Genomic DNA, 23,421 nt, shown 5'->3' with positions numbered 1-23,421 from the left:
CAGCCATTATTTCACAAGGGGTCGTCATCATAAACTATCGACCATCTTCCCGAGCCATAGCTGGTTTGCTACAGATAAGATGATAAGACTCAATACTGAGTATGTGGCGATCCTTCGCGCGAATTCACGTCGCGATCTAAAGCTACTAATAACCGATTTCAACATTCCTGGTCTCACGGAGGAAGGCATTCTGCATTATTATAACCGAACTGTCGGGCGCGGAAAGGGCCAGATGCTGTTCATAGATTCTGCAAAGGGTCAAATCAGGTACAATTTTGATCAGCCAATTAAAATTGGCGAAAACTATTAGTCGGATTATATAACAAATATGAGTTGTTTCGTCAAGATTGATAATACTAACTTAGTCCAAAACGGCTTGAATAATACCTGGCGATATCAATTTCCAGGCTCAGCTTGTAATTTCCAAGATGTCGAGGCTTCGATTCAATCGAGTTCACTGCACAACTCCGAGTTCAACATCGATTCAGGGAAATTCGCTAACACCAGTTTCACGAATGAAGTGCCTACTGCTGCTATCACTTCTACTATTAGTGTCAATCTCCAAGACGGATACTACTTGTACTCCGATATCAACCGAAATATACAAACGGCGCTGGTCGCAGCTGGGGCGTATCTGATTGATAGTAATGGAAACAATGTTTTCTACATTCAGATCGAAGAGAATTCAACCTATTATGCGTGCCAGCTTGATTGCTCAGCTACGCCCACATCGCTTCCAACTGGATACACGCGACCAGCAACGGGTCAGTATTCGACAACGGGAACTGGTCTCCCAACGACGACACGAGTTCCGCGTTTGATCATCAATAATGCCAATTTTGGTTCGATTCTTGGCTTTACAACAGGAACATATCCGAGTGCATCTCAGACGACTTCTACGAATCTTCTGAGCAATACCAGTCCAGCTATCAGCCCTTCTACGAGCTACATAGTTCGGTGTGATCTTATCAGGAATGACTTCGTGATTTCGGGAGATACGATGGCCTGTTTTGATAAAGGAAATGCTGGTATAGGTCAGCAGATTCAGTACTTCCCATCGCATGAAACTTGGTGCCAGACGCATGACGGCCCTCGAGTGAGCATTACCCAATCGATATGGAACCAGAACAACCAACCAGTGAAATTTCGTGATAATAGCGTTAATACCATGCTTCTACTGCGTAAGAAACGAAGCTAAAAAAAGTGTTTTTCTTCTTACTATGGTCACATCGTGAAACTTCCAGCGAGCATTGGTTTTGAACCACTTGATTTGGTCTTTCGAAGACTTCTAAGACGTTGCATATGAGACTTAGCTTCAGGGGAACCCTTCGAAAACTTGGTTTTTAACTTAGGTGCTACACCTAATCCAAAGCGATGCTTGATATCCTTGCGGACACTGCTGATGAGCTCGTGATGTTCAGGCTTGGTTGCCTTAGAGTGTAGGAAACGCTCGCCCTCATCGATGACGTCAGTGATGATCCCCTTTGTCTTAGCATATCGGAGGGCATTGCCCGCATGTAGCTTGATATCTGCGAAACTAACGCGACCTCCTTCCTCACCGCTATCATAATTATCTACACCGATTCCGGTAAGAGACTTAGACCTGCTCTAACAGGCACAGAAGCTTCAGGAGCACCAACTGCGGTAGCAAGAGCTGGAATAGCAGCGTCAGCAGCCTTACTTAGTAGTCCCGAGTCTTTGGCGAATTTGAAACCAGACTTGATTCCCGACCAAATCTTACTCCAAACGCTAGAACCAAGCGCTTTTTTATACCCCTTTTTGATTTAGTGCTTCGTGATGTGAAGTCGAATACCACACCCAGCCTTCTTAGCTTTTACAGCCTTCTCATGCGATTCGGGATGTAGATGTAGCTTAGCGCCACTTCCAGCTAATTCAGCTGCTGTGAGCGATAGCTCACTGGTCTTGACAGCCTTTCGCAATTTATGGGCTGGCACGCCACTCGAAATGATAAGTTCGCGATACATCGTTAGTAGTATATTAACTCAGAATTTTAAAGCACTACGATATTTAAATTATAAAATCGTTTGAAGATATCCATGTGATTATGCTGCTTTGCATATAACCAAAGGATACACAATATGCCGCAATAAGATCCATGAGCGGATTGGGCTTGAATTTCGCTATATTTGCTGATACTATAGCTTGTTGGTGGACCTTCTCCCATTGAGTCGTAGTATTCATGATCATGGACCGCTGTCCAATGCCCTACATGCTGGTTTGGCTTGCGTAGTAGAATCAGAAATGATCCTTTCCTTGGGAGAGCCGATTTGATCTCATTCGACTCATAGATGTGATCAAGATGGATATCCAGCTGCTTCGCTAAAGATATTAAATCGTGATCAGAGGAGACTGGTTTGACTAAGTTCATTTAATTATTTTTCGTAGATCCTATATCGAGAGCTATATAAGTGCTCTCAACAAGTATGTCGGAAACTCAACTCGCCGATCAATTTCTATATCAGTCCTCGCTGAAGAGCGACCCGGCCGTCAAGGTCAGTTCACGCAAGCGCGTTCCGTATGTGATCGATCTAAATCAGGGTTCATACGCGAATGGCGTTATTACAATCGATGCTACTGCTCAGCTCAATGGGGCGGAGGGTGTCGCATGCCTTCGCGATGCGTACGTTGTAATCCCGTACGAAGTTAGCATGAAGAACACCCACGCAAGTACTACACTTGCATCTGTAGCCAACCGTCTATCTGTTGGTCTTAAATGTGGTGTTTGGAATGTTATTGATGGTATGTCTCTCGAGCTCAATGGTAAGTCTGTCATTAGCATGAGTGAGTACAAATTATTTGCTAACAACCTACGAGCTCAGGCAGAGACTTCGCTCGACTATGTAGATAAGCATGGTGCAGAAGATTTCCTTTTCCCTGATAGCTCGGGCTCGTTGTTATTCACATCTGGTGCCAGAAGTCTCTATGGTGATGGCTACAGCGCTACTGCTGCGGATATTACTCCAGCTCTTGGGACGTCTTCTACTGGTGCTGCTTCGTACCCTGTAAATGATGGATTCATCAAGCGTCTTCTAAGCAACCCCCCCAGTAGCTGGTGCTCAGAACACGAACGGATGGGCCACTATCGCATCGGGTGCTGCTAATACGATCGCTAACCAGTGTGGACGTGGTGCTTTTGTACCTGGTTCAACTGCTGCAGGTGCTGTTGCAGGAACGTGGAACTATATGCTTAAGATCGAACTCGTCGATCTTCACCCGATTTTCAAGGAGTTGGACCTCATGGCTAACCCCCAGATCAAGCTTCGTTTCCGAGTGAATCAGGGTGCGTCCGTAATCACACTTGGTGCGACTAAGTCAATGACGCTACCATCAACTGCACTTGTTTCGGGTCAGAGCTGTCCTATTATGGTAGCATCTGCTGCTGGCTCTGCTCCGAACTCAGGTGTGTTTAATGCTACGACCGCAGGCCAAATCTCGGTTGCGTGGGGTGCAATTACAAACTCCCTGGAGCCTACTATTGATTCTACATACTTCCCATTCACGACTACCCGTCTCTATGTTCCGTTCCTTGATCTTGAGAACCCCCATGCTATCATCAGTAAGCCTAACAAGACTATCAGATATATGGACTACTACGCGCAGTGGTTTTACCAGCGAGCTGGCACTGGTGTATCTTCTACTGAGCTAAATACTGCGTTTGACCTACAGCTGTCGGCAAGCCTGAAAAACGCTAACGTAGTTGCTCTACTTCCATTCGCGGAGACCTCTTCAGGCAACTTCAATGCCTCTACCATTCAGCAATTCCAAAGTTGCTTCGATAGCGCTCCTTGGACCGTCCAGCCTGGTTCGTCGATTCGTAATTTCAATGTACGTATTGGTAGTCAGCAAGTGTTTGATATCAGCTATGACTATGATTTCCAAGATTTCATTAATGAGTTCTCTAAGCTCGGCTCGATCAATGTTGATCAAACAAATGAGTTATCGAACGGCCTTATTGACTACCAAACCTGGCAGCAGACTAACCGTGTCTTGTAGCCGATGTGTCACGTTTGACCGAGAAGGATGTTCCTCAGAGTATCCAGGTAATGGGGACGAACGCCTCGACACAAGGCTGCAACATGTTGGTTCTTGTTGGATTCGAGAACGAGATGACGTTTAATAGACTCACAGGTGAGATTTTAGAATATACTGCTAACTAAGTTCTCGTTTGAAGGATCGAATGATTATATAATCGCCTTTCTTTAACATAATTCTATCATCGTTGGTCTTGACTAATAGGAGCGTCTTACCTGACCCACGAGCGATTTGCTTAACTTATATCGATACTAATCTGGGACACGAGTAAGTGTAAGACTCCTCTATCTGTGAAGTTATTCATAGTTATGCTAATGATTGATTTGCCTTTTCTAAGATCATGAATGCCCATAATTAAATATTATTTTTCAAATATTTCCTGATGCTTATATATATAGACAGACTGGATAATAATCATGACTTCATTAACGTTTGGTAAGCATAAAGGAAAGGTTATTGAAGATGTATATGCTTCTGATCCAGGCTACTGTCGTTGGCTGCTGAATCAAAAGATTCTAATTGATTCGAACCCTGCGATTGCTGAGTTTATTAATAGCAAATTCACTAATGATGACGGGTCGTTCCTAATGACGTGACGAAAGCACAAAGGGAAGACTATCCAACAGATCTATTCATTCGATTGTGGATACATCGATTGGCTAAAGAAGAATGACTTTGTTAATGAGAAGATGCCCAAGTTGTTAACTGCTCTAAATGAGCTCTAAGCTAATGGTATTTTTTTCGTATAAGATCAATCGACTTTGTGTTATACGACCCGTTATTACTTATATAGTTATTGTTGCTATCTGTGGTGCTCGGAGGTGTGGAGGAGGCCTCCTTCGCACCAGAGGGTGGTTAGCGGTTGTATCTAAGGAAAAGTGTCTGTTGGTGTAGAACGTTCCAGGATCGTTCTTGTTGGTAAATTACCGTTAGAAAAAACTGCCGGCGTAATGTTCTAAGAATTACTACTGAGGAGCTACTTTTTCAGCTGTAGCGTGAGGAAAGTTCACGATTCGTCGGATCAGGTCCGATGGAGGAACTAAGTTTGTGAATGCAGCGTTTAAAAGCTTTTGTAAAAGCAAAGGAACTGTATTCCAGACATCGAATACCTACAACCCTGAAGAGAATGGTGCTGCAGAGCGAGATCATCAGAGCAAACTGGACAGAGTTCGCTGCGTGTTGAAAGACGCTGATATGGTACACAAGTGGTGGCTAGAGGCACCTATGTACATGACGTATGTGCAAAATCGCACACCTATGGCGCGGTTGGGAAATAAGACACCGTATGAGATGGTGTATGGGACACCTCCCAACGTGAGCAAGCTACACGTGTGGGGCTCTGTGTGCTTTGCGCATATCCCTGTCGTCTTAAGAAAGGACAAGAAGCTGTCTGCTCGTGCCGCAAAGTGCCGGTTCCTCGGAATGTCGGAGGAAACGAAGGGTTATCGACTCTGGGACATGTACAACAACAAGTACATCCATTCACGAGACGTGTTGTTCGATACGACCAATGTATCCACCATGGTCCAGTGAACGTTCGGGCAGACTGATGAGGCCCTCACAATTGAATCTGCCGCGCGAGAGTTACCCGCAGCAGAGGGAGCCGATGCACTTGCAACCGAGACTACGGGAGCAGTGGGAGCTGAAGAACCTGTGGAAGGGTCTACTGGTGCAATGGGAGCTGGAGAACCTGCGCAGGCCAGTAACCCAGCAGTGGGAGCTAAGAAACGCCGACGTGCGGGACACGTGGATACGCCACCAAGGCGTGAGCCCCGCCCACGTCAAGAGGCGAAGAAACCGAAGAGATACTCGGACTACCAGTGCTTCCAGGCATTGTTAGAGCACAACGTTGCGCAAGACATTCCAGAGCACAGAGTGCCTACACCACGATCGCTCAAAGACGCGTTGAGTAGCCGTTATAGAGAGCAGTGGAAACAGGCTCTGGAACTCGAGTACGACTCCTGGATCGAGAATGGGACGTGGAGACTCGTACGACTGCCACCTGGGCGTAAGGCGTTGCCATGTCATTGGGTACTGGTTGTAAAGTATAACACTGATGGGACTGTCGAGCGGTTCAAAGCACGTCTCGTAGCACAAGGCAACCACCAGGAGTTTGGGGTAGACTGTGACGAGGTATACGCACCAGTGGCACGATTCGAGTCACTGCGCCTAGTGCTGGCGATTGGAACGATATTGGACTGCCATATCCATCAGATGGATGTCCATACGGCGTTTCTGAACGGCACGATGGGAGGAGAGAAAAGGATCTATATGAGGCAACCTCACGGATTTACGAAGCGGGCCATGAGCATTTGGTCTGTGAACTTCAAAGAGCATCTATGGCCTGAAGCAAGCCTCACGCATCTGGTATCGAGTTTTACATACCTTTTTGACGTCGATGGGTTTTGCACGCTGCTTCAAAGCGTATTGCATCTACGTGCAAAACGTGGGAGAAGAATGGATCATAGTCGTGGTAAATGTCGATGATCTGACGATCATGTCGCGAGATATGCGACTCATTAACAGGCTGAAAGCCGAATTGTCAACTGGCTCAAAATGAAAGACCTGGGCGACATTCATTATATCCTCAAGATGGAGGTGCACCGCAGTAGAAATCAGCGTGTGATGATGATATCACAGCGCAAGTACATTGCAGAGCTGATTACAAAGTACAAACTGGGCGAATGCGCGCCAGTAATGACACCACAAGTGCCTGGCCTCGTACTCAAGCCCGAGACAAAACTAAGCGCAGGGCAAATTGCTGCGCAGCCCTTTGACTACAGAGGTATTGTTGGCTCACTCCAATATTTGGTCCGTGGCACACGCCCGGATATCGCCAACGTGGTTAGAGAATTAAGTAAATTTCTATCTTGCTACAACCGCACGCATTGGGATCCAGCTAGGCGAGTACTCAAATACTTGAAAGGGACGTCAGCGTACGGTCTGTTTCTCGATGGAAAAACGAGAGACGTGACTTACAAAGTGTACACTGATGCGAGCTTCGCGTGTCAATCAAAAGAACGTACATCCGTAACTGGGTATGTGATCCAAATTGCCGGAGCGAGTGTGTCATGGTGCAGTAGGAGACAGGGAGGCGTGTCACTCTCGACTACTGAAGCTGAACTTATCGCACTAAGTAAGGGAGCCAAGGAAAGGGAGTGGTTGTGGTATTTGCTGGGAGAAATGGGATTTCCTCAAAAGGTACCAGTGCAAGTATGGTGTGACAGCAACGCTGCCACCAGCATTGTGAAAACCCCTGGAAATCACAAAGCAAATAAGCACATTGAGATCCGCTATCTATTTACGAGGGACCTTGTTGAACTCGGTCGCCTTAAGATAGCCTATTTGTAACGGGGTTACACGCACAAGTGGCTACAAGCCACTTGTGAATTTAACAGATAGGTTATCTGTTAAACGTTTTGGATACTTCCTCACATTGGTGTAAGACACACCGATGGATACATTGAAGTGGACCACCACAGTGAGTGGTCCACACCTACCCAAAGATCCTATTGGTAGAAAGCAGCATCTTTCTACCAATCAGAGACATGCATATTAGCGGGGCTCTGACAGCCAGCCGCTGCCAACCCTTTCATAGATGATAAACAGTTTTAGCAGATTTAGGAGGAAGATCAATTTACAAACAATACAGTTCTCATTTTACCTAATCTAAGTCACTTGGAGTCTTATCTGATTTAAATTATATTTGTGTATTCAAATATAATTAACTCAAGTAATTACTAAGTACTTACGCTTCCTCATACACGTAGCGCAACGTGTAAGTAAAAGTAGTGCGTCAAGTTAGACCCACTACTGGTAGCACTTTGTAGTCCGTCCAACGACCGACTGCTTGACGTTCGTACGAGGTGTGCGAACGCGGAGCCGAGAACCACATGAGCACGGAGATGCCCATGGAGAGCTCCAATACGCCTGCAACGCACGTTGCACGCGCAGACTGCCCCCACCTGTCTGACCCAGAGTGGGAAGCCCTCCAACGACTGTCAACAGTCATTGGAGAAGCGGCGATAGCTACGATGCTGCGTACGCTATCGCCGACAGAGCAACATGGTGTTGCTCTAGGATTCATCATGAAGGAGCAGCGTGATGCTGCTTCCTCAGTGACGGCATCGTCAGGGACGACACCGCGTGCTCAATCATTGAAATTGAGCGTAAGCAATTACGTGGGAAAAGAGGGCGAGCCTCTCCTCCGGTGGTTTGTCGAGCTCGACACAGCCATAGCGGCTCGACGCATCGTCGACCTGCTGTCGAAGGTCGCGTTCGCCATGTCCTGCCTTGGCAGACGCGCAAGGAGTTGGGCGTATGGGCGCCTACTCTCCGATCCTACGTGCTTCAGCACGTACGAAGTGTTCAAAGAGGAGCTCAAACAAGCGTTTGAGCCCCCGCAAAACGAGTTCCGGTCGAGGGCGGAATTCCTCGACCTTCAGCAGGGTAAGCATGACGTCCATGCTTACGCGCAGCGCGCACGATACTTGGTCTCAAATATCGTGACTAATCCAATTGACGAGGCGACTAAGGTCGTCACGTTCATGAAAGGACTTAGAGATGGGCCCGTGAAGACCTATCTCTTCCGAGAGTACCCGAGTACTCTCGAAGATGCAATCACTCTTGCCATGCAAGAAGCGTTTAGCCTGCGGCAGGCTAAACTGCATACGAACGTGCCGAGGTCGCAACCGCGCCCGGTAGTGAGGCCGGGAGGTCCAGAACCAATGGACCTCTCGAATGTAACAACTGCTGGTTACCAGCAGCAGGGAGGTAACGTGCGATGCTTCCGTTGCGGAAGGATCGGTCACTTTGCACGGGAGTGCACGGCTCCCATGCCCCCTGGAGGTGGCCGTCGTGGCGATGCCGGGCATCGCCGCGGACCAACAAAAAACGCGAACATCCAGTAGGCGCGGGGAGCCCTACTGGTAATGCCGTCGCGCGTGCCGACATCGGGCACGCGACACTGAGGACTGCAGCCCCCAGTGAGACTAGCTCTCGCTGCAAGAAGCAAGATGAAAGGCCGAACCTAGTCATCTTGAAGGTTTACTCGAAGAGAGCGAGTGACTCTCTTCGAGCTTTGGCGCGTCGAACAACTTTGTTCGACTACGAAGCCTGTCGAGACTTGACTTTGAGGAAGTAAATGAACCTCGAAGTCTTCTGGAGGTACGACTGGCAACAGGTGCCATCGTGAAGACCGAGAAGCGCGTCGTGAACGTGCGCTTCTCGTACAAACAACGAGTGTTTGTCGAACACTTTATCGTCCAGGACCTGGACGATAAGTTCGACGTGGTAATGGGCGTGCCGTGGCTTGCACGGCATGATCCGGTTATAGACTGGAAGAAGCGCACGCTCGTGCGCTTCGGACGCGGCAGCGGAACAGAGAGCGATGGCCCTGTTACCGCAGCGCACGCACCAGCAGGTGCGCGCGGCTCACCAGTCGAGACAGCGCTTAATGCTGCTGTCCCGGGGTGCCCAGGAAGTGCGCGAGGGCGCGCACAAGTGAAACCAACGTCGGCAAGGCTGCCGACGTCGGAAGAAAAAGATGTGTTGGTTCCGGGAACCAATACCCACGTTCAAGCGTGCAAGGGACAGTCTCTGACCCGAAGAGGTCAGGTCGACAACGGCGCGTCGGCTCCGGGAGCCGACGCACCCTCGGTCATGAGGGGCTCCGCCAATGAATGGCGTCGAGGTGACGAAGGCGTGTCAACTCCGGGAGTTGACGCTGCAAACAGTGCGGACGGTTGCAAACGTACCGCACTGACGCAATTTGCATGCTGTCGTGCAGCCGGGCTGCACGACGAAGCGCCATGCGATCAAGCCGGGCTTGATATCGTGCGCCCGCAGACAGGGTCTGCCGGCGAAGGGACACATTACCGTGCAGCCGGGCTGCACGAAGGAAAATGCGGTCAAGCCGGGCTTGATACCGCGCGCCCGCGGACAGGGTCCGCCGGCGAACAACTGTCCACGGCCGGGCCTGGACCAGAAGAGCAACTGTGCGGAGCCGGGCTCCGCACAACAAGAAGACGGCGCAAGCGGAAAACGCTGCGCAAGTCTCGGTCCGGGACCGAGACGCAACAAGAGCAGTCTGCTGGGCAGACTGCGGCGGTGACGCCGAATGTCAAGACGCTAAGCGTCTTGACGCGCACCGATACTGGATTCCAGTATCGTGACATGGAACTCGCTAGTCCTCCGACGACGGCGTCGGAGTTGACTTCGCTTCCAGCCATGAGCTGGAAGCGCTTCACGCGCGACTTGCACAATGGACGCATCGAGCAAGTCTGCGTTCTTTCGGACAGTAAAAGAACGGCGAGCGAGAGCGAAGAGCTGAGGCAGCTCTTCATGGGAAGTACCACTGAGAGTGAAGACACTCTCAGTGCGAAGACGAAGCGAGAGCGCTTCGAGGAACAAGGTTGGGACTCGCTGAAGTCGAGTCACTATTACAAATTGTTGAGGGAGTACAAAGACGTACTCCCGGAAGAGATTCCTGCGGAGCTTCCGCAGGATAAGGGCATTCAGCACGAGATTGATCTCGTGCCGGGCACGAAGTACTGTGTCACGCGGCAGTGGCCACTGCCGCGAGAGCAAGTAAAAGCAATCGACGACTTCTTTGAAAGTCGTCGCAAAGCAGGACAAGTGCGGGAATCAAAGTCCCCGCACATTGCTCCGACGTTCTGTGTCAAAAAGCCACAGGGCGGATGGCGCATCGTTCATGCCTACAACAAGCTGAACGATGCGACGGTACCGGCGCAGACGCCGATACCGCGAAAAGATGTTATCATCGATTCGATGGCCGGGAGCACCGTTTACAGTGCTCTCGACTTGCGAGACGGATTTTATCAGATCCTAATGCGTGAGAGCGATATCCCTCTCACGGTAGTGAGCACGCCAAGCGGCATGCTCTGGGAGTGGCTAGTAATGCCGCAGGGGCTTAAGAACGCCCTTGCGACTTTCAACAGGTGCGTGACGCACTTGTTGCGCTCGGTTGCGCGACTTCGCACCGAGCTACTTCGATGATGTGTTCATCCACAGCCGGGCTGTGGACGGGAAGACCGACGTAGAGATGCACAGGGTGCATCTCCGGAAGCTACTTGAGCTTATGCGGAAACATAAGCTCTACGCGAACCTGAAGAAGTGTATCTTCGGGGCGAGCGAGATACCCGTCCTCGGGTGTCTCGTAGGGAAGAATGGCGTTCGCCCTGACCCGGAAAAGGTCAGAGTGGTTAACGAATGGCCAACGCCTTCCAGTGTCAAGGAACTGAGGCAGTTCCTTGGCTTGTCCACGTACTTGTGCAAGTACGTGGAGGATTACGCGGGCAAGATCCGCCCGCTGTCACAACTTCTCAAGAAAGAAGCTGTGTGGAACGGGACACCCGATTGCCAAAAGGCATTCGATGCAGTCAAGCGGGGCTTGACTGAGGCGCCGATCTTGGCAGTGGCTGACCAAGATCGCCCATTTCACGTAGTGTGTGACGCATCCGATTTCGCGATCGGATGCGCGTTAATGCAGCACGACCACGAGGGCCGTGATCGTGTCGTCTACTACCAATCGCGTCAGCTGAAGCCAGCTGAGCGCAACTATCCGGTGCATGACAAGGAACTCCTTGCCATGAAGTATGCACTCGCAAAGTTCCGAGTGTACTTGCTTGGGAGTAGACCATTTGTGGTCTACACCGACCATGCTTCACTGCGCACCGCAGTGAAGTCGCCACACATTTCACAAAGAATGGCGAGATGGCTCTCATTCTTTGCGTAGTATAACTTCCGGGTCGAATACAACCCCGGAAGATTGAACGTGGTGGCCGACGCGTTATCACGTCGGCCGGACTATGCAGAAGCTGTTGACGTCAATGCCATGGACGCCATGCGATCGAGCAAACCCACATCATCTCTGTTGGATGATGTGAAGGCTGCGTACGCACACGACGCGGACGCGAAGCTCTTGCTGGCCTATGGCACAGCGCCTTCTGACAAGTTCCGTCAGAAGCTGCCCAAGCACCTTCGAGCGCGTGCACACCGCTTTCGTGTGCACGACGGACTACTGCTTTACAATGCAGTCGTCGACAACGCGGATCGCGTTGTCGTGCCAAATGACCATGACCTGCGACTCAGGATCATGTACGAGTATCATGATGCCCCGACTGCGGGACATCTCGGACGTGAGAAGACTTACGTCCTTCTCACGCGCGACTTCTACTGGCACCACCAGTATAAGTGGGTGCGCAAGTACATCCGTGCTTGGGAGGTATGTCAACGCGTAAAGCCTGCGCCATTCGCGCAGGCTCCACTGCAATCACTACCGACTCCGTCGGAGTGTTGGAAGTCCATGTCTTTGGACTTCATCTTTGGTCTTCCCCCGGATAGCGGAAGGAACACCGGTGTTGTGGTCTTTATATCGCTTCAGCAAGATGGTACATCTTGCTGCGGTGCCAGCAGAGGTGACCGCGAAGCAGACGGCCCGTCTGCTCGTCGACATGGTGTTCAAACACCATGGCATGCCGTCCGACATCGTGTCGGATAGAGACCCGCGCTTCACAGCGCACCTGTGGCAAGAAATGTTTACACTTCTTGGGAGCCAGCTTTCCATGTCGACTGCGGATCATCCGCAGATGGACGGTCAAACCGAGCGCGTGAATCGCGTGCTCGTCGATATGCTGAAGAGCTACGCTCACTCGTTCCAATACTGGAGCGAGTGCTTATCGATGGCAGAGTTTGACATCAACAACTCAGTGCATGCCTCGACCGGGCATACATACACCGTTCTACGTGAATGCTATGCGGCATCCACGTCTACCGAGTTTACTCGGAGGGATGGCTCCCACTTTAAGTGGGGGAGGATCTACGACTGCAATACAGCAGCCGCAGAAAACCGCTGACACTTGCACAGTGTCAGCTGCAACAATGGACAAACCACATGAGTCTGTGCAGGGCGCAGACTCCCCCAACAACAAGGCCAACGACCACGGGTCTGCGCAGGGCGCAGACACCGCAAAGAACCACGCAGAGGCGGGGCCTCTAGCGGAGAGCGAGCTGAATGACTTCAGCTCGGATGCAATCAGTTTCATCACCAAAAGACAAGCCGTAATTCGGTTTGTCCAAGACGCAATAGCAGCTTCTGTTGACCAACAGAAGCTGAACGCAGACAATGTGGGCAGCGGCAACACAAATGAATTCAAGGTTAGTTCATTGGTTTTGTTAGCTACGCAAAACCTGCCTAAACATGCAGTTTCGGATTTCGGAGCAAGCAAGCTTGCTCCGCGCTTCATCGGGCCGTTCACTGTGTTGGCACGGCACGGCAACGCATACACGCTAGACATACCGTCTAGCATGCGCCTCCATCCGACCTTTTACGTCGGACGGCTGAAGCCATATCTGCCGCACGAGCCATCTAGCTCGGCTGACCCGAAGCCTCGGCATCGGCCGATGCAGAAGCGGAAGCCTTGGCCTCAGCGACGAGCAGCCTCTCCTCCAGCGCGCGGACGCGCTGGAGCAACCCCTTCATCTGGGTCCCCAACTCGACCTGGATATTCGAGGCGGTCTGCGAGACCGCCGCGACTTGGGCCTTCTGGTTCGCCAGTTCCTGTTTCAGGGCGGCGAACTCAGCGCCCTGCAGACGCTCCACGACGGTCACCCGGTCGTGGAGAGGCGCATACTGATCAGCCCGGGGCTGATCATACCCGGGGCGTGTTCCCACCCCCGCCACCGCCGATCCGTGACGCCCGCGGCTCAACCCGCTGGATTGTTGAGCGGATTGTTGACCATAGTATCCCGAAAACGAACCCTCAAGGGGCTCGTTTTCGTATTCGTTGGAGAGGATTTCCTCCCCATCGAGATACATGGGAGCCGCGGAACGTCTTGCTGGAGGACGTTCCGGAAATGGTGAGGGCGTACGAAGAGCAGTACGCGCTGGCGCAGCGGAAGTAACACGAGCGCTGCGATCATCGCTAGCGCCCGAACCCTCACGTGCTAAGAACTTAGCACGGAGCTCTTTGAGACTCTCGGGCACACCGAATGACGTTTACCCGTTCAGGTCGCGGTCGCTCAAGCGGACCGCGCCTGGAAAGCACTTCGTGCACTGAAAGCCCTCGGGCACAGCGCACGGCACATTTGCCTCCTCAGCAGCAACGTGGAGTTGCTCCAGCTTTCCACGCTTCGAGTACGTCTCGAAGCGATCACGCGCTTGCTTAATCCGATCGCGGTAAGCACTCGGCCTCTTGTTGAAGTTCTCAACAAAATCATTCCAACTTTGACAAAGTGCCTGTCACTCGGGCACTTTGCTGCGAGAAGATGTCTTCTTGCTTTGAAACCATCGGTGCTCATGGAAGAGTCCGATGTAATAATCGCACCTTTGATGCGTCTCCGCAGCAAAATGCAGCTCGGCAGCCACAGCGTCATCTTTGATGGCGCTGCACACGTACAGCGGCACCTCATTCGGAGGCACCTAGTTCCCATACCGATCCGAGATCTCGGACGCGGACCGCATCCACGGATCACGCGCTGCCGTTGCAGCGCGCGGAGTACTGAGAGCCCCAGCGGAAGCTAATGGGGTATCGCTCTCAGTTCGCGAACGCTTCGAGCCCGAAGCGTCCAATTCGTCCCCTTCACGCGGGCGAATGTTCTTCGCATGAGGGTCGAGCGATTCGCTCGACACTGAGTCTTTACGCTTTGAGGACGAGTCCTTCTCGTCCTCCATGTCTTCATCATCGTCGTCGAAGTCGACGACGTCGCCATACTTCGTCTTCTGGCGCTCGAAGTAGTTATCGATGGAGAGATGACTCTCCACCGCCTTCGGAGGCTTCTTCTGGAGCGCGCTCATCGTTGAATGAGCGCGGGTTTCTTCTCCAAACGCGGAGAATTGACGAATGGTTAATTCAGAAGATTGACGTGCGGAGACCCCGCGCGTCTAACCTTAAGGGGGGGATGGTGTAACGGGGTTCCACGCACAAGTGGCTACAAGCCACTTGTGAATTTAACAGATAAGATATCTGTTAAAAGTTTTGGATACTTCCTCACCTTGGTGTAAGACACACCAATGGATACATTGAAGTGGGCCACCACAATGAGTGGTCCACACCTACCCAAAGGTCCTATTGGTAGAAAGCAGCATTTTTCTACCAATTAGAGACATGCGAATTAGCGGGGCTCTGACAGCCAGCCGCTGTCAACCCCTTTCATAGATGATAAACAGTTTTTAGCAGATTTAGGAGGAAGATCAATTTACAAACAATATAGTTCTCATTTTACCTAATCTAAGTCACTTGGAGTCTTATCTGATTTAAACTATATTTGTGTATTCAAATATAATTAACTCAAGTAATTACTAAGTACTTACGCTTCCTCATACACGTAGCGCAACGTGTAAGTAAAAGTAGTGCGTCAAGTTAGACCCACCACACGGGTGGCATCGTCAACCTAAGCAAACTCGTCGTCCTGCGTCTAGGCCCTACAGCCCAATGCTGAACCCCCATCGAGGGGTGCAGGAACTCGCACAAGGCCAAGATGCTTCGGTTCATGGCCGAGAGGAAGCAAGAGCTTTTGGTGCGGGGCGAATATGCTATGTCCACAGAGCATCGAATACAGTTGATTAAGGAAGCGGTGAAGTTTGGCAAGAAGGTGATTACTGCGCGACATGTGTGGCGTTATAAAAGACACTGCCTGCGTCATATCTTGGCAGCGGAGAAGGGAGATCATATGCAGCTAGGTGCGTAGCTTTGAATTTCGCTTCAATTGTGTACCCATCCATTTTGCAAAACATGAAAATGGACTTTTTGCGCAAAATCCCATTTTGCAACTTGGTTTTGTAAAGCTTGCAACTAGGGTGGGAAATGATATACGTACATGGTACAATATGGTACAGACACCACGCCCACTTCCAGCACATGGGTACACGCATAAATTTTTGAAGTGACATGTATTATTGCTGGATATAAGATTGGACGATCTTATTCTGCGTTTTAGGGCTCACTATGCTAAATAGTGAGCGTCATACATTTACACCAAGACAAAGAGAAGTACATTCAGTTTGGGATTTACAGTTAAGTGTCTGGTGTGGACTCTTGGAGTCCGTAAAGTGTACGGACTCGTAAGTCGTTCTGGTATTAGAACTACCGCTATCCCTAGCTAAGACTCGGTGAGTCTAACCTGTCTTCCTCTGACGCAAAGCTACGGTAGCCCCGTTGCAACTATACTACCACGTCCTTATACACGTAGCGCAACGTGTAAGCAAAAGTAGTAGTGAGCCAAAGTAGACCTACTACATGATCGTGTCCTTACCTGTTACTTCACGCCAGATCTCGTCGCTCCACCTCATTGCGTACGGCAATCACATACGGGTTCTGATTGATGGTTTTGGGTCACGCACCTTGTTGTATACGTACCGAAATTGCTTTTCTTTGAATGATGCTACAATACCCGTGTCCAGTGGCTGTTGCGTTGGTCGGGAAATGCTGCACGATCACGTTGGTCAATGTTAGATGGTCCACATCATGAGAGGACGCGTTGTTCAACAGTAGCAGGACGTGGCTGTCCGCAGTTCGCATCTGTCGATCGACGCCATGCAACCACTCTTGAACTATGTATTTGATCATCCATGGCTTTTTTTGGCCTAGTAGTTGAAGCCGAGATCCTTAGTCGACTTCTTGTTGAAGCACAGGAGATTCTTGGTGTGACCGAGGTACAGTATAGGACGCGCATGTGAGCCGTCAGCATTTGCCGTCATCACCAACGTGATCCTGGTCTACTTCTTCTTTATTCCCGCATCTCGTTTGTACAAATTGAGCAAGTAGCAGCCACAGCGTAACACCAACTGGTTTCATCCATATTATAAATATCATGGGGTGCATACATATCAGTTACATGTTGAATCTGTTGCAATCCGATCCGAACTGCCTCTGAGACAGCCTCTCTATGTCGTACGCGATGGCACAGTTTATGGCGCCGCACGAACGCCATGAGCCAGCCGTCTGAACAGTTAAATCCCACGCATCACAGAGTCGCGCTTGCAGCTCTTGTGCCTATATTGTGATCAACTCCCTGGACAGACAGATATTGCGAACCTCCAGGTCCATTATCCGGGTGCGAGTCACTCTTCAAGCTGAGGCGAAGTTACTTTGCTTGGCTTACGCTGGCGGTCGTGGCCGTACGTGGTGCTCATGACGGTTGACGCGTTCTTTTTGATATCGCTGATTGCGTTTCGAGCAGATTTGGTGCGCAAGCAAAAGCGCTTCGCCACCCACGCTGCCAGCTCTGCTTGTGTCATGGACGGAAAGGCCTCGGGCTTTCGTATAATGGCTTGCTTGTGCCCAATGTTGAGCGATTTAAGCCACCAGAACCCACACACCAGGCTTGACGCTTGCTCTGGTAGGGATGCCTGTGGCTGTCCAACCCAGTTCGGGACCCGGTTCTGATACCCCTCACGACACTAAGAGGCATTTTTCGACACTTGGGGCCTCCAGCCCACCCAACTATCCTACACAGGGGTGCGGGTTGACAGGGCGGACTACTCCACGGAGTGGCTGCTCGTCCAAGATATTGTCATCTCCGGCCTTCGTGTAAAGTCCCGCACTCGGCGGGGTTGTGCCCAATGTTGAGCCAGCGGCCTATGGTGCTTCTCGGACTTGGTCTGTTTTAAAGTGAACGCCAATACATTGCGAGCGGGAGTGGGCAGTCCTCAGGGCCTACCATTTTCCGCTCAAAGTTACCTTTACACATTGTTTTTCTGATTTAAATAAATGTGAAACAGGTTATAGGCATACCGGGCTGACTATAACGTGGTCCACAGGAATTGATGTTATGTAACATCAAGTCTCATCTTTATCACGTTGAATAATATTTAACGTGATAAAAATGTACCGATATTTTGGTACGAGTGACGCGCCGCTCGTCGCTGTCGTTTGTCCGTCCGACCGACCGACGACCGACCGGGTTGATTGCTGCTTTGTCAGTCAGCTTACCGAGCTGTGCTCGTTGAACACCAGCGTTGCATGAACGTGCAGCGCTTGTCATGACTCGCAACATTTTCGCTGACATGGATAATGGTGGCTTCGATTGTCAACGCCACCATGACAAGAGGACCGACGACAAAGCAGCAAAATCGCGCGCTCGTTCTCAGGTGGTCGACAGATGTCGCCAGCCTTTCGGGGCTGCTTGGATAACCCGTCGACGAATCTCTGGGACAGCGACACCACCGTTCGCATCGGCGCTCGTACTGCGACGTCTGCGCGCCGTTCAACGCATGTATGAACAGTTTGTAGCGTGCTTAGCCAATGGTTGCCGCCAGCGGGGATCTGTCGACGAAAATAAATTGAAACCGGCAATTTTTGACTGCGAAGGGATCACGATTCCAACTTGAGTTGAGGTCTGGCTGAACGGATTCGCCGGAACGTCTCTGCAGGCCGCCCGGAGCGTTTTTGGCATGAAATTTTTTCAACGCTGTGCAGCCTACACTGCAGAAGATGGCAGGACAAACCGACTCTGGGTGGGGAAACCGGGGCGCAACGAGAGCGTGAATCCACGTGTTTGAACGTCGCTGTCGTCTGCCCGGCGAGCGGAGCCACTCAGGTTGACCGGAGCGAAGCTCGCTGTGATTGTGGCGAAGTTCACAATGGCCCGCGCATCCCGATTGAAGAGAAAGTCTCAACATGCCGCGTCAAAAATGTTTAGACGAGCACTTCAAGCGCAGATGGCATGTAGGAGCACACTCGTCGCATTCGAGCTCCGCCGAGCGCGAAGATCGCCGAAAAGCAGCACTCCTGTAAGGCATCCGGAGCGAGACAGTCGCGGCCTCATCACCTTTTCCGGTCCTCGGGTCTGAAGCAGTAATGGCCAAAGCATCCCCATTGCGCGCAAGTCCCCGCTGTTCCCCGCCAGTCGTCTGAGTATACGCACATGTGTAGCTTTCCGCCATGCATGGTGCCCATATCCATACCGGCGCCACCGGCGGAAGCTCTCGGGCCGAGTCGGGGCGGTCTCGATTAAATACATATACAGAGGCAGCAGCGCCTCCTCTGTCGGAGCGGACTGCAAGTTGCAGTTTTCGCGGCGGGCGTTCCGCTAAAACGGACCACCGGCGCCGAAAAAGAGGCTCCTTACAGTCCTCGCTCCAGCAATCCAGGGAAACGCAGAGCAAGCGGCGCTCAAAGGCGGTGCAGCGCCCGTGTCAAGGGACCGGGGCGTCCACCAGAAGATGCTTGTTGCGATGCAGCTTTACCGGTGCCGCGCGTCCTAACAGTCCCCTTCTCATGTCCTTGCACCGGAAGGTCTCTGCACGTCTTGATATCCGTATATCCTGGGCCATATCCAGAGCAAGCAAGAGGCTATTCGCTGGCCGCGCTGCCCACGAGGACAAGGGAGCAGCCACGGCTAGTGTCTCGGCCCCGCCACCCACCGCGATCGCCATGCAGCGCGCCTTTTGTAGCTCTCGCTCACTTTGAAATTGGCTGCCAACGCCGCATTCCCAAGTCCCCACCACCCTCGCAATCGCTCTCCCACCGCGACACCATGGCCAAACAGCCCTTCTTCACGTTCGAGGACGCCAAGTTCTCCTTCAGCCTCTTTTGCTGCATGTGCGGCGTCGGTACGCTGAGTATGCCGGCCAACTTCGCCCGAGCGGGCCCAGTTCTCGGCTGTCTGGCCACCGTCTTCATGGCCCTCGCCAACATGTACGCGTCCGTCGCCATGTCCAAGGTGCTTTTGCTGGCCCCCAACTCCGTCAACACCTTCAGCGACCTCGGTGAATGGTGCCTCGGCAAGACCGGCCGCTGGCTGTGCATCGTCTCGCAGATGGGCTCCTGCCTGCTCATGCCGTGTGTCTTCCTCGTGCTCGGCGGTGGTCTGCTCGACGGACTCTTCCCCGGTGCTTGGAGCACCACGACCTGGATCATTCTGATGACCATCACGGTGCTACCGTTGGCGTTGGTGCCGACCCTGAAGGAAGGTGCCGGCGCGGCTTTCGCCGGCTGCATGGGCACGCTCATTGCTGACTCCCTCGGCATTGCCATCGTGGCCCACGGCATGCGCGACCACCCGTCCGTTCCGTCGCCCGAGCTCAGTCTGTCCCAGGTTGTCGGCGCGTTCGGCAGCCTCGCCATGGGCTTCGGTGCTGGCATTGTACTGACTGACGTGCAGCGCCAGCACAGCGACCCGAGCCGCATGCCCCGCGTTGTGTCTGTCACGATCGGCTTCATCATGTGCATGCTGCTGGTCCTCGGTTTCGTGCCGTACTTCTCGGTCGGTTGCCAGGTTTCGGGCAACCTCCTGTACGTGATCTACCCGGACGCCTCGACGGGTCTCACCTCGCTGGGCTTCGCGCCGAAGTGGGGTACTGTTGTGCTGGCCTACCTGGCGATGCAGATGCATGTAACCATCGCCTTCTCCGTGCTGATCAACCCGGCGTTCTACATCGCCGAGCGCTTGATTCTGGGCATGCACAACAAGAAGCAGGAGGACACCGAGAACGGCATGGCCTACCTCGAGTCCGGCACCCCCACGACGGACGCCAAGGCCGACCTGTCTCGTGTGAGCATGACGTCTAGCCGTCGCTCGAGGACGTCCGTGTTCCCACTGACCGGCGAGGTCAACAACACCCACGAGCTGGAGGCTGCCGAGTACCGTGGCGCCAACGCGATCAAGTACATTGTGCTTCGCCTGGCCATTATCGTGGTGCTCGTCATTTTGTCGGTTGTGTTCAAGGACCACTTCTCGGACTTCGTCGACTTCGTGGGTGCGTCGGCCATCACTGCCAACTGCATCGTCCTGCCCACGATCTTCTACCTCATCAAGACGTGGGAGCACGTCCCAATGTACGAGAAGTTCGGTGCTGGTGTCGTCATCGTGGTCTGCACTGTGCTGGGCTGCTACTCGACGTACACGGCCGGCAAGAACCTCTTCGCGCCCTCGGACTCGGACACCCTCTTCCCGTACTGCGACGCCGAGTTCCAGAACACTGTGTACTACAACCAGACATCGTCCTAAATGTGAATACGTATAACTATGGTCAGTACGGTAGGATCGCGTAAAAGACAATGAAAGCGCCGTTATCCACCACAGTACACTTGCTTGCCCCTCTCATTTTGTAACAGTACAAATCGGTGGACGTGTCACGGCGTGATCCGAGTCAGCACGGATTTGACGAGATGCTTTTGACTCATGCAGCATTGTGAGTAACCCGCAAAAGGAGATAAGGAGATCGACCCTCTGACGCTAGTGCACATATTACCCCCTCTCCCCAACATGCTGTATTACATGTATAGCAGCATCACCGAGGTTGTCAAGCATGCGATAGTCGTGTACACCTGCTTCGCTCGGACAACAATGAAAACGATGATTCATCGCCGACGCACAACGGAATGGGACGCCGAGGTTGTAGAGGTCGGTCTGATCAGCCCCCATAGCTGTATATAATGCTCCCCTCGACACATCAACGGCAATTGGTGAACGAGGTGAAGGAGCCGTGCGTTGAAGCTAGACCTGCGACGTGTGAGCGGGTCGGGTTTACGTGGTGTCTACCACACCGGCGTTTGGTGTGCGCCACACAGCCCCTCGCTGTCTATTATACCGCCGTCACCAAGGCATCATCAGTTCGTCGCTCCAGCAGTGGCAGTGAATCAATCACACGGCATGAGCTACAACAACAACCGGCGTGGCGGCTTCGGCGGGCGCAGCCGCGGTCGCGGCAACCGCGGTGGTCGAGGCGGCTACGGCGGCGGGCGCGGGGGCTACGGCGGCGGCTCGTCCGTGGGCAACGAGGTGTGCCGGCGCTTCATGGACGGCGGCAAGTGCGAGTTCGAGCAGACGTCGGGCGGCCGGCCGTGCCGCTACCCGCACTTCGTCAAGACCATCGGCGAGACGCGCGGCCACAACGGAGCCATCAAGGACGTGGTCATGTGGGCCGAGCGCCAGCAGCTCTTCACGTGCGCGGCGGACGCCAGCATCAAGCTCTGGGACTGCGCCACCTGGCAGGAGATCACCACCATCAGCGTGCAGGACGCGCTGCCGCCCTCCGCCAACGGCGGCAGCAACGTCGGAGGCGGCGGCGGCAGAGGCGGCAACAGAGACAAGGCGCCGCACACGGAGGGCGTCGTGGCGCTCGTGCTCTGCGGGCCCTTCCTCTTCGCGGGCTTCGAAGGCCGCTTCCCGCCCAACCCCAAGGTGTCCGTGGGCATGGTGCGCGGCTGGAACCTCGAGAACGCGCAGGCGCCGCCCTTCGAGTTCCCGGCCTCGGAGCTCATGCCCTTCGCGCACACGATGAACGTGCAGGCGCTGGCGGTGGCCACCGACACGACGGGCAACGCCACGCTCTTCAGCGGCAGCGCCGACGGCTCGATCCGCTACTGGCAGATGGACACCGCGACCAACCAGTTCAAGTGTCGCGGCGTGATGGAGGGACACGTGCGCGGTGTCACAAGACTCAAAACGTTCGCGGTGGGCGGCGCGCCCATCTTGGCGTCGGCCAGTGTGGACTCGACGATCCGGCTCTGGGACCTCGCGACGTACCAGTGTGTCAAGGTGCTGTCGGCCGAGGAGAATGGACACACGGACGCCGTCATGGACCTCGAGTTCTGGGTGAACAACAACGAGACGTTCCTCATTAGCGGCGGTTTGGACTGCGAGATTATCGTGTGGGGTCTCACCCCGCCCTTCCAGCAGCTTTTCAAGGAGACACAGGACTCGCAGGTCACTGCTCTTTGCGGGACGCAAGATGCCGCGCAAGCTCCGATTCTTCTCATTGGCATGGCGGTGAGTTAGCTTGGTATTGATGCGTCGTTGACTTGTTGCCAGGATACTAATTCTTAACTGTTGTTGGCGGTATGATGCTCAGGATGGCACGATTTCCGTGAAGGAGCTGCCGTCGTTCGCGTATAAGACGACACTAGGCGCCAACCTCAACCAGGGCCACCAGGATGCTGTGCGGCGCATCACGACTGGCCCGAGCAATACGTTCTTCTCCACTGGTAATGATCGCAAGATGATTGCCTGGCAGATCACCGGCGATGCTGCGTCAATCCAGTCCAAGTAACAAGGGTCACATTTTGATCACATGGCACCAACGCCGCTGTTGTATATACAGCTCGAAATACAAGAGAAATAGGATGGCGCTTGGTGCACACGAAGCGCTAGACAGCAGAACAAGAGTGACCACGGAGTGAGAGGACTGGCCTATTGTTTGGGGCGTCACGATAACGTCGACCACCCCTGCAGGGAAGTGGAGTTCTCCCTCAACAAGCCGAATTAGGATAGCACTAAAACACGGTGAACAGCTTGCGTTGAGGGCGAAAGTCCACACGCTCTGGAATCTACATGTACTGTAGTCTTAAAGTAGGGTGAAATTTCTGTCTGATTGGCGCTCAGATTGTGGCGACAATGAGGAGA

General features: G+C 52.7%; 2 protein-coding genes across 2 annotated transcripts; both read left to right on the top strand.

Annotated features, from left to right (window-relative positions):
* Positions 1-19,551: 19,551 nt before the first annotated feature.
* IUM83_04991 (Amino Acid/Auxin Permease (AAAP) Family) lies at positions 19,552-21,024 on the top strand (the record flags this gene model as incomplete). Its single annotated transcript, XM_067929098.1, has 1 exon — positions 19,552-21,024. One exon carries the CDS (start codon positions 19,552-19,554, stop codon positions 21,022-21,024), a length of 1,473 nt encoding a protein of 490 aa, XP_067794816.1.
* A 645-nt stretch (positions 21,025-21,669) lies between these two features.
* Positions 21,670-23,068, top strand: IUM83_04990 (uncharacterized protein; the record flags this gene model as incomplete). Its single annotated transcript, XM_067929097.1, has 2 exons — positions 21,670-22,788; positions 22,871-23,068. The coding sequence occupies 2 exons, from the start codon at positions 21,670-21,672 to the stop codon at positions 23,066-23,068; spliced, it is 1,317 nt and encodes a 438-aa protein (XP_067794815.1).
* Between the last annotated feature and the right edge of the window lie 353 nt (positions 23,069-23,421).

The sequence above is a fragment of the Phytophthora cinnamomi genome (assembly GCF_018691715.1).
Source record: "Phytophthora cinnamomi strain GKB4 chromosome Unknown Contig23, whole genome shotgun sequence".
Classification (NCBI taxonomy): Eukaryota; Oomycota; class Peronosporomycetes; order Peronosporales; family Peronosporaceae; genus Phytophthora; species Phytophthora cinnamomi.
The sequence above is the reverse complement of the archived record's forward strand: the minus strand, read 5'-3'. Positions and strand labels throughout refer to the sequence as shown.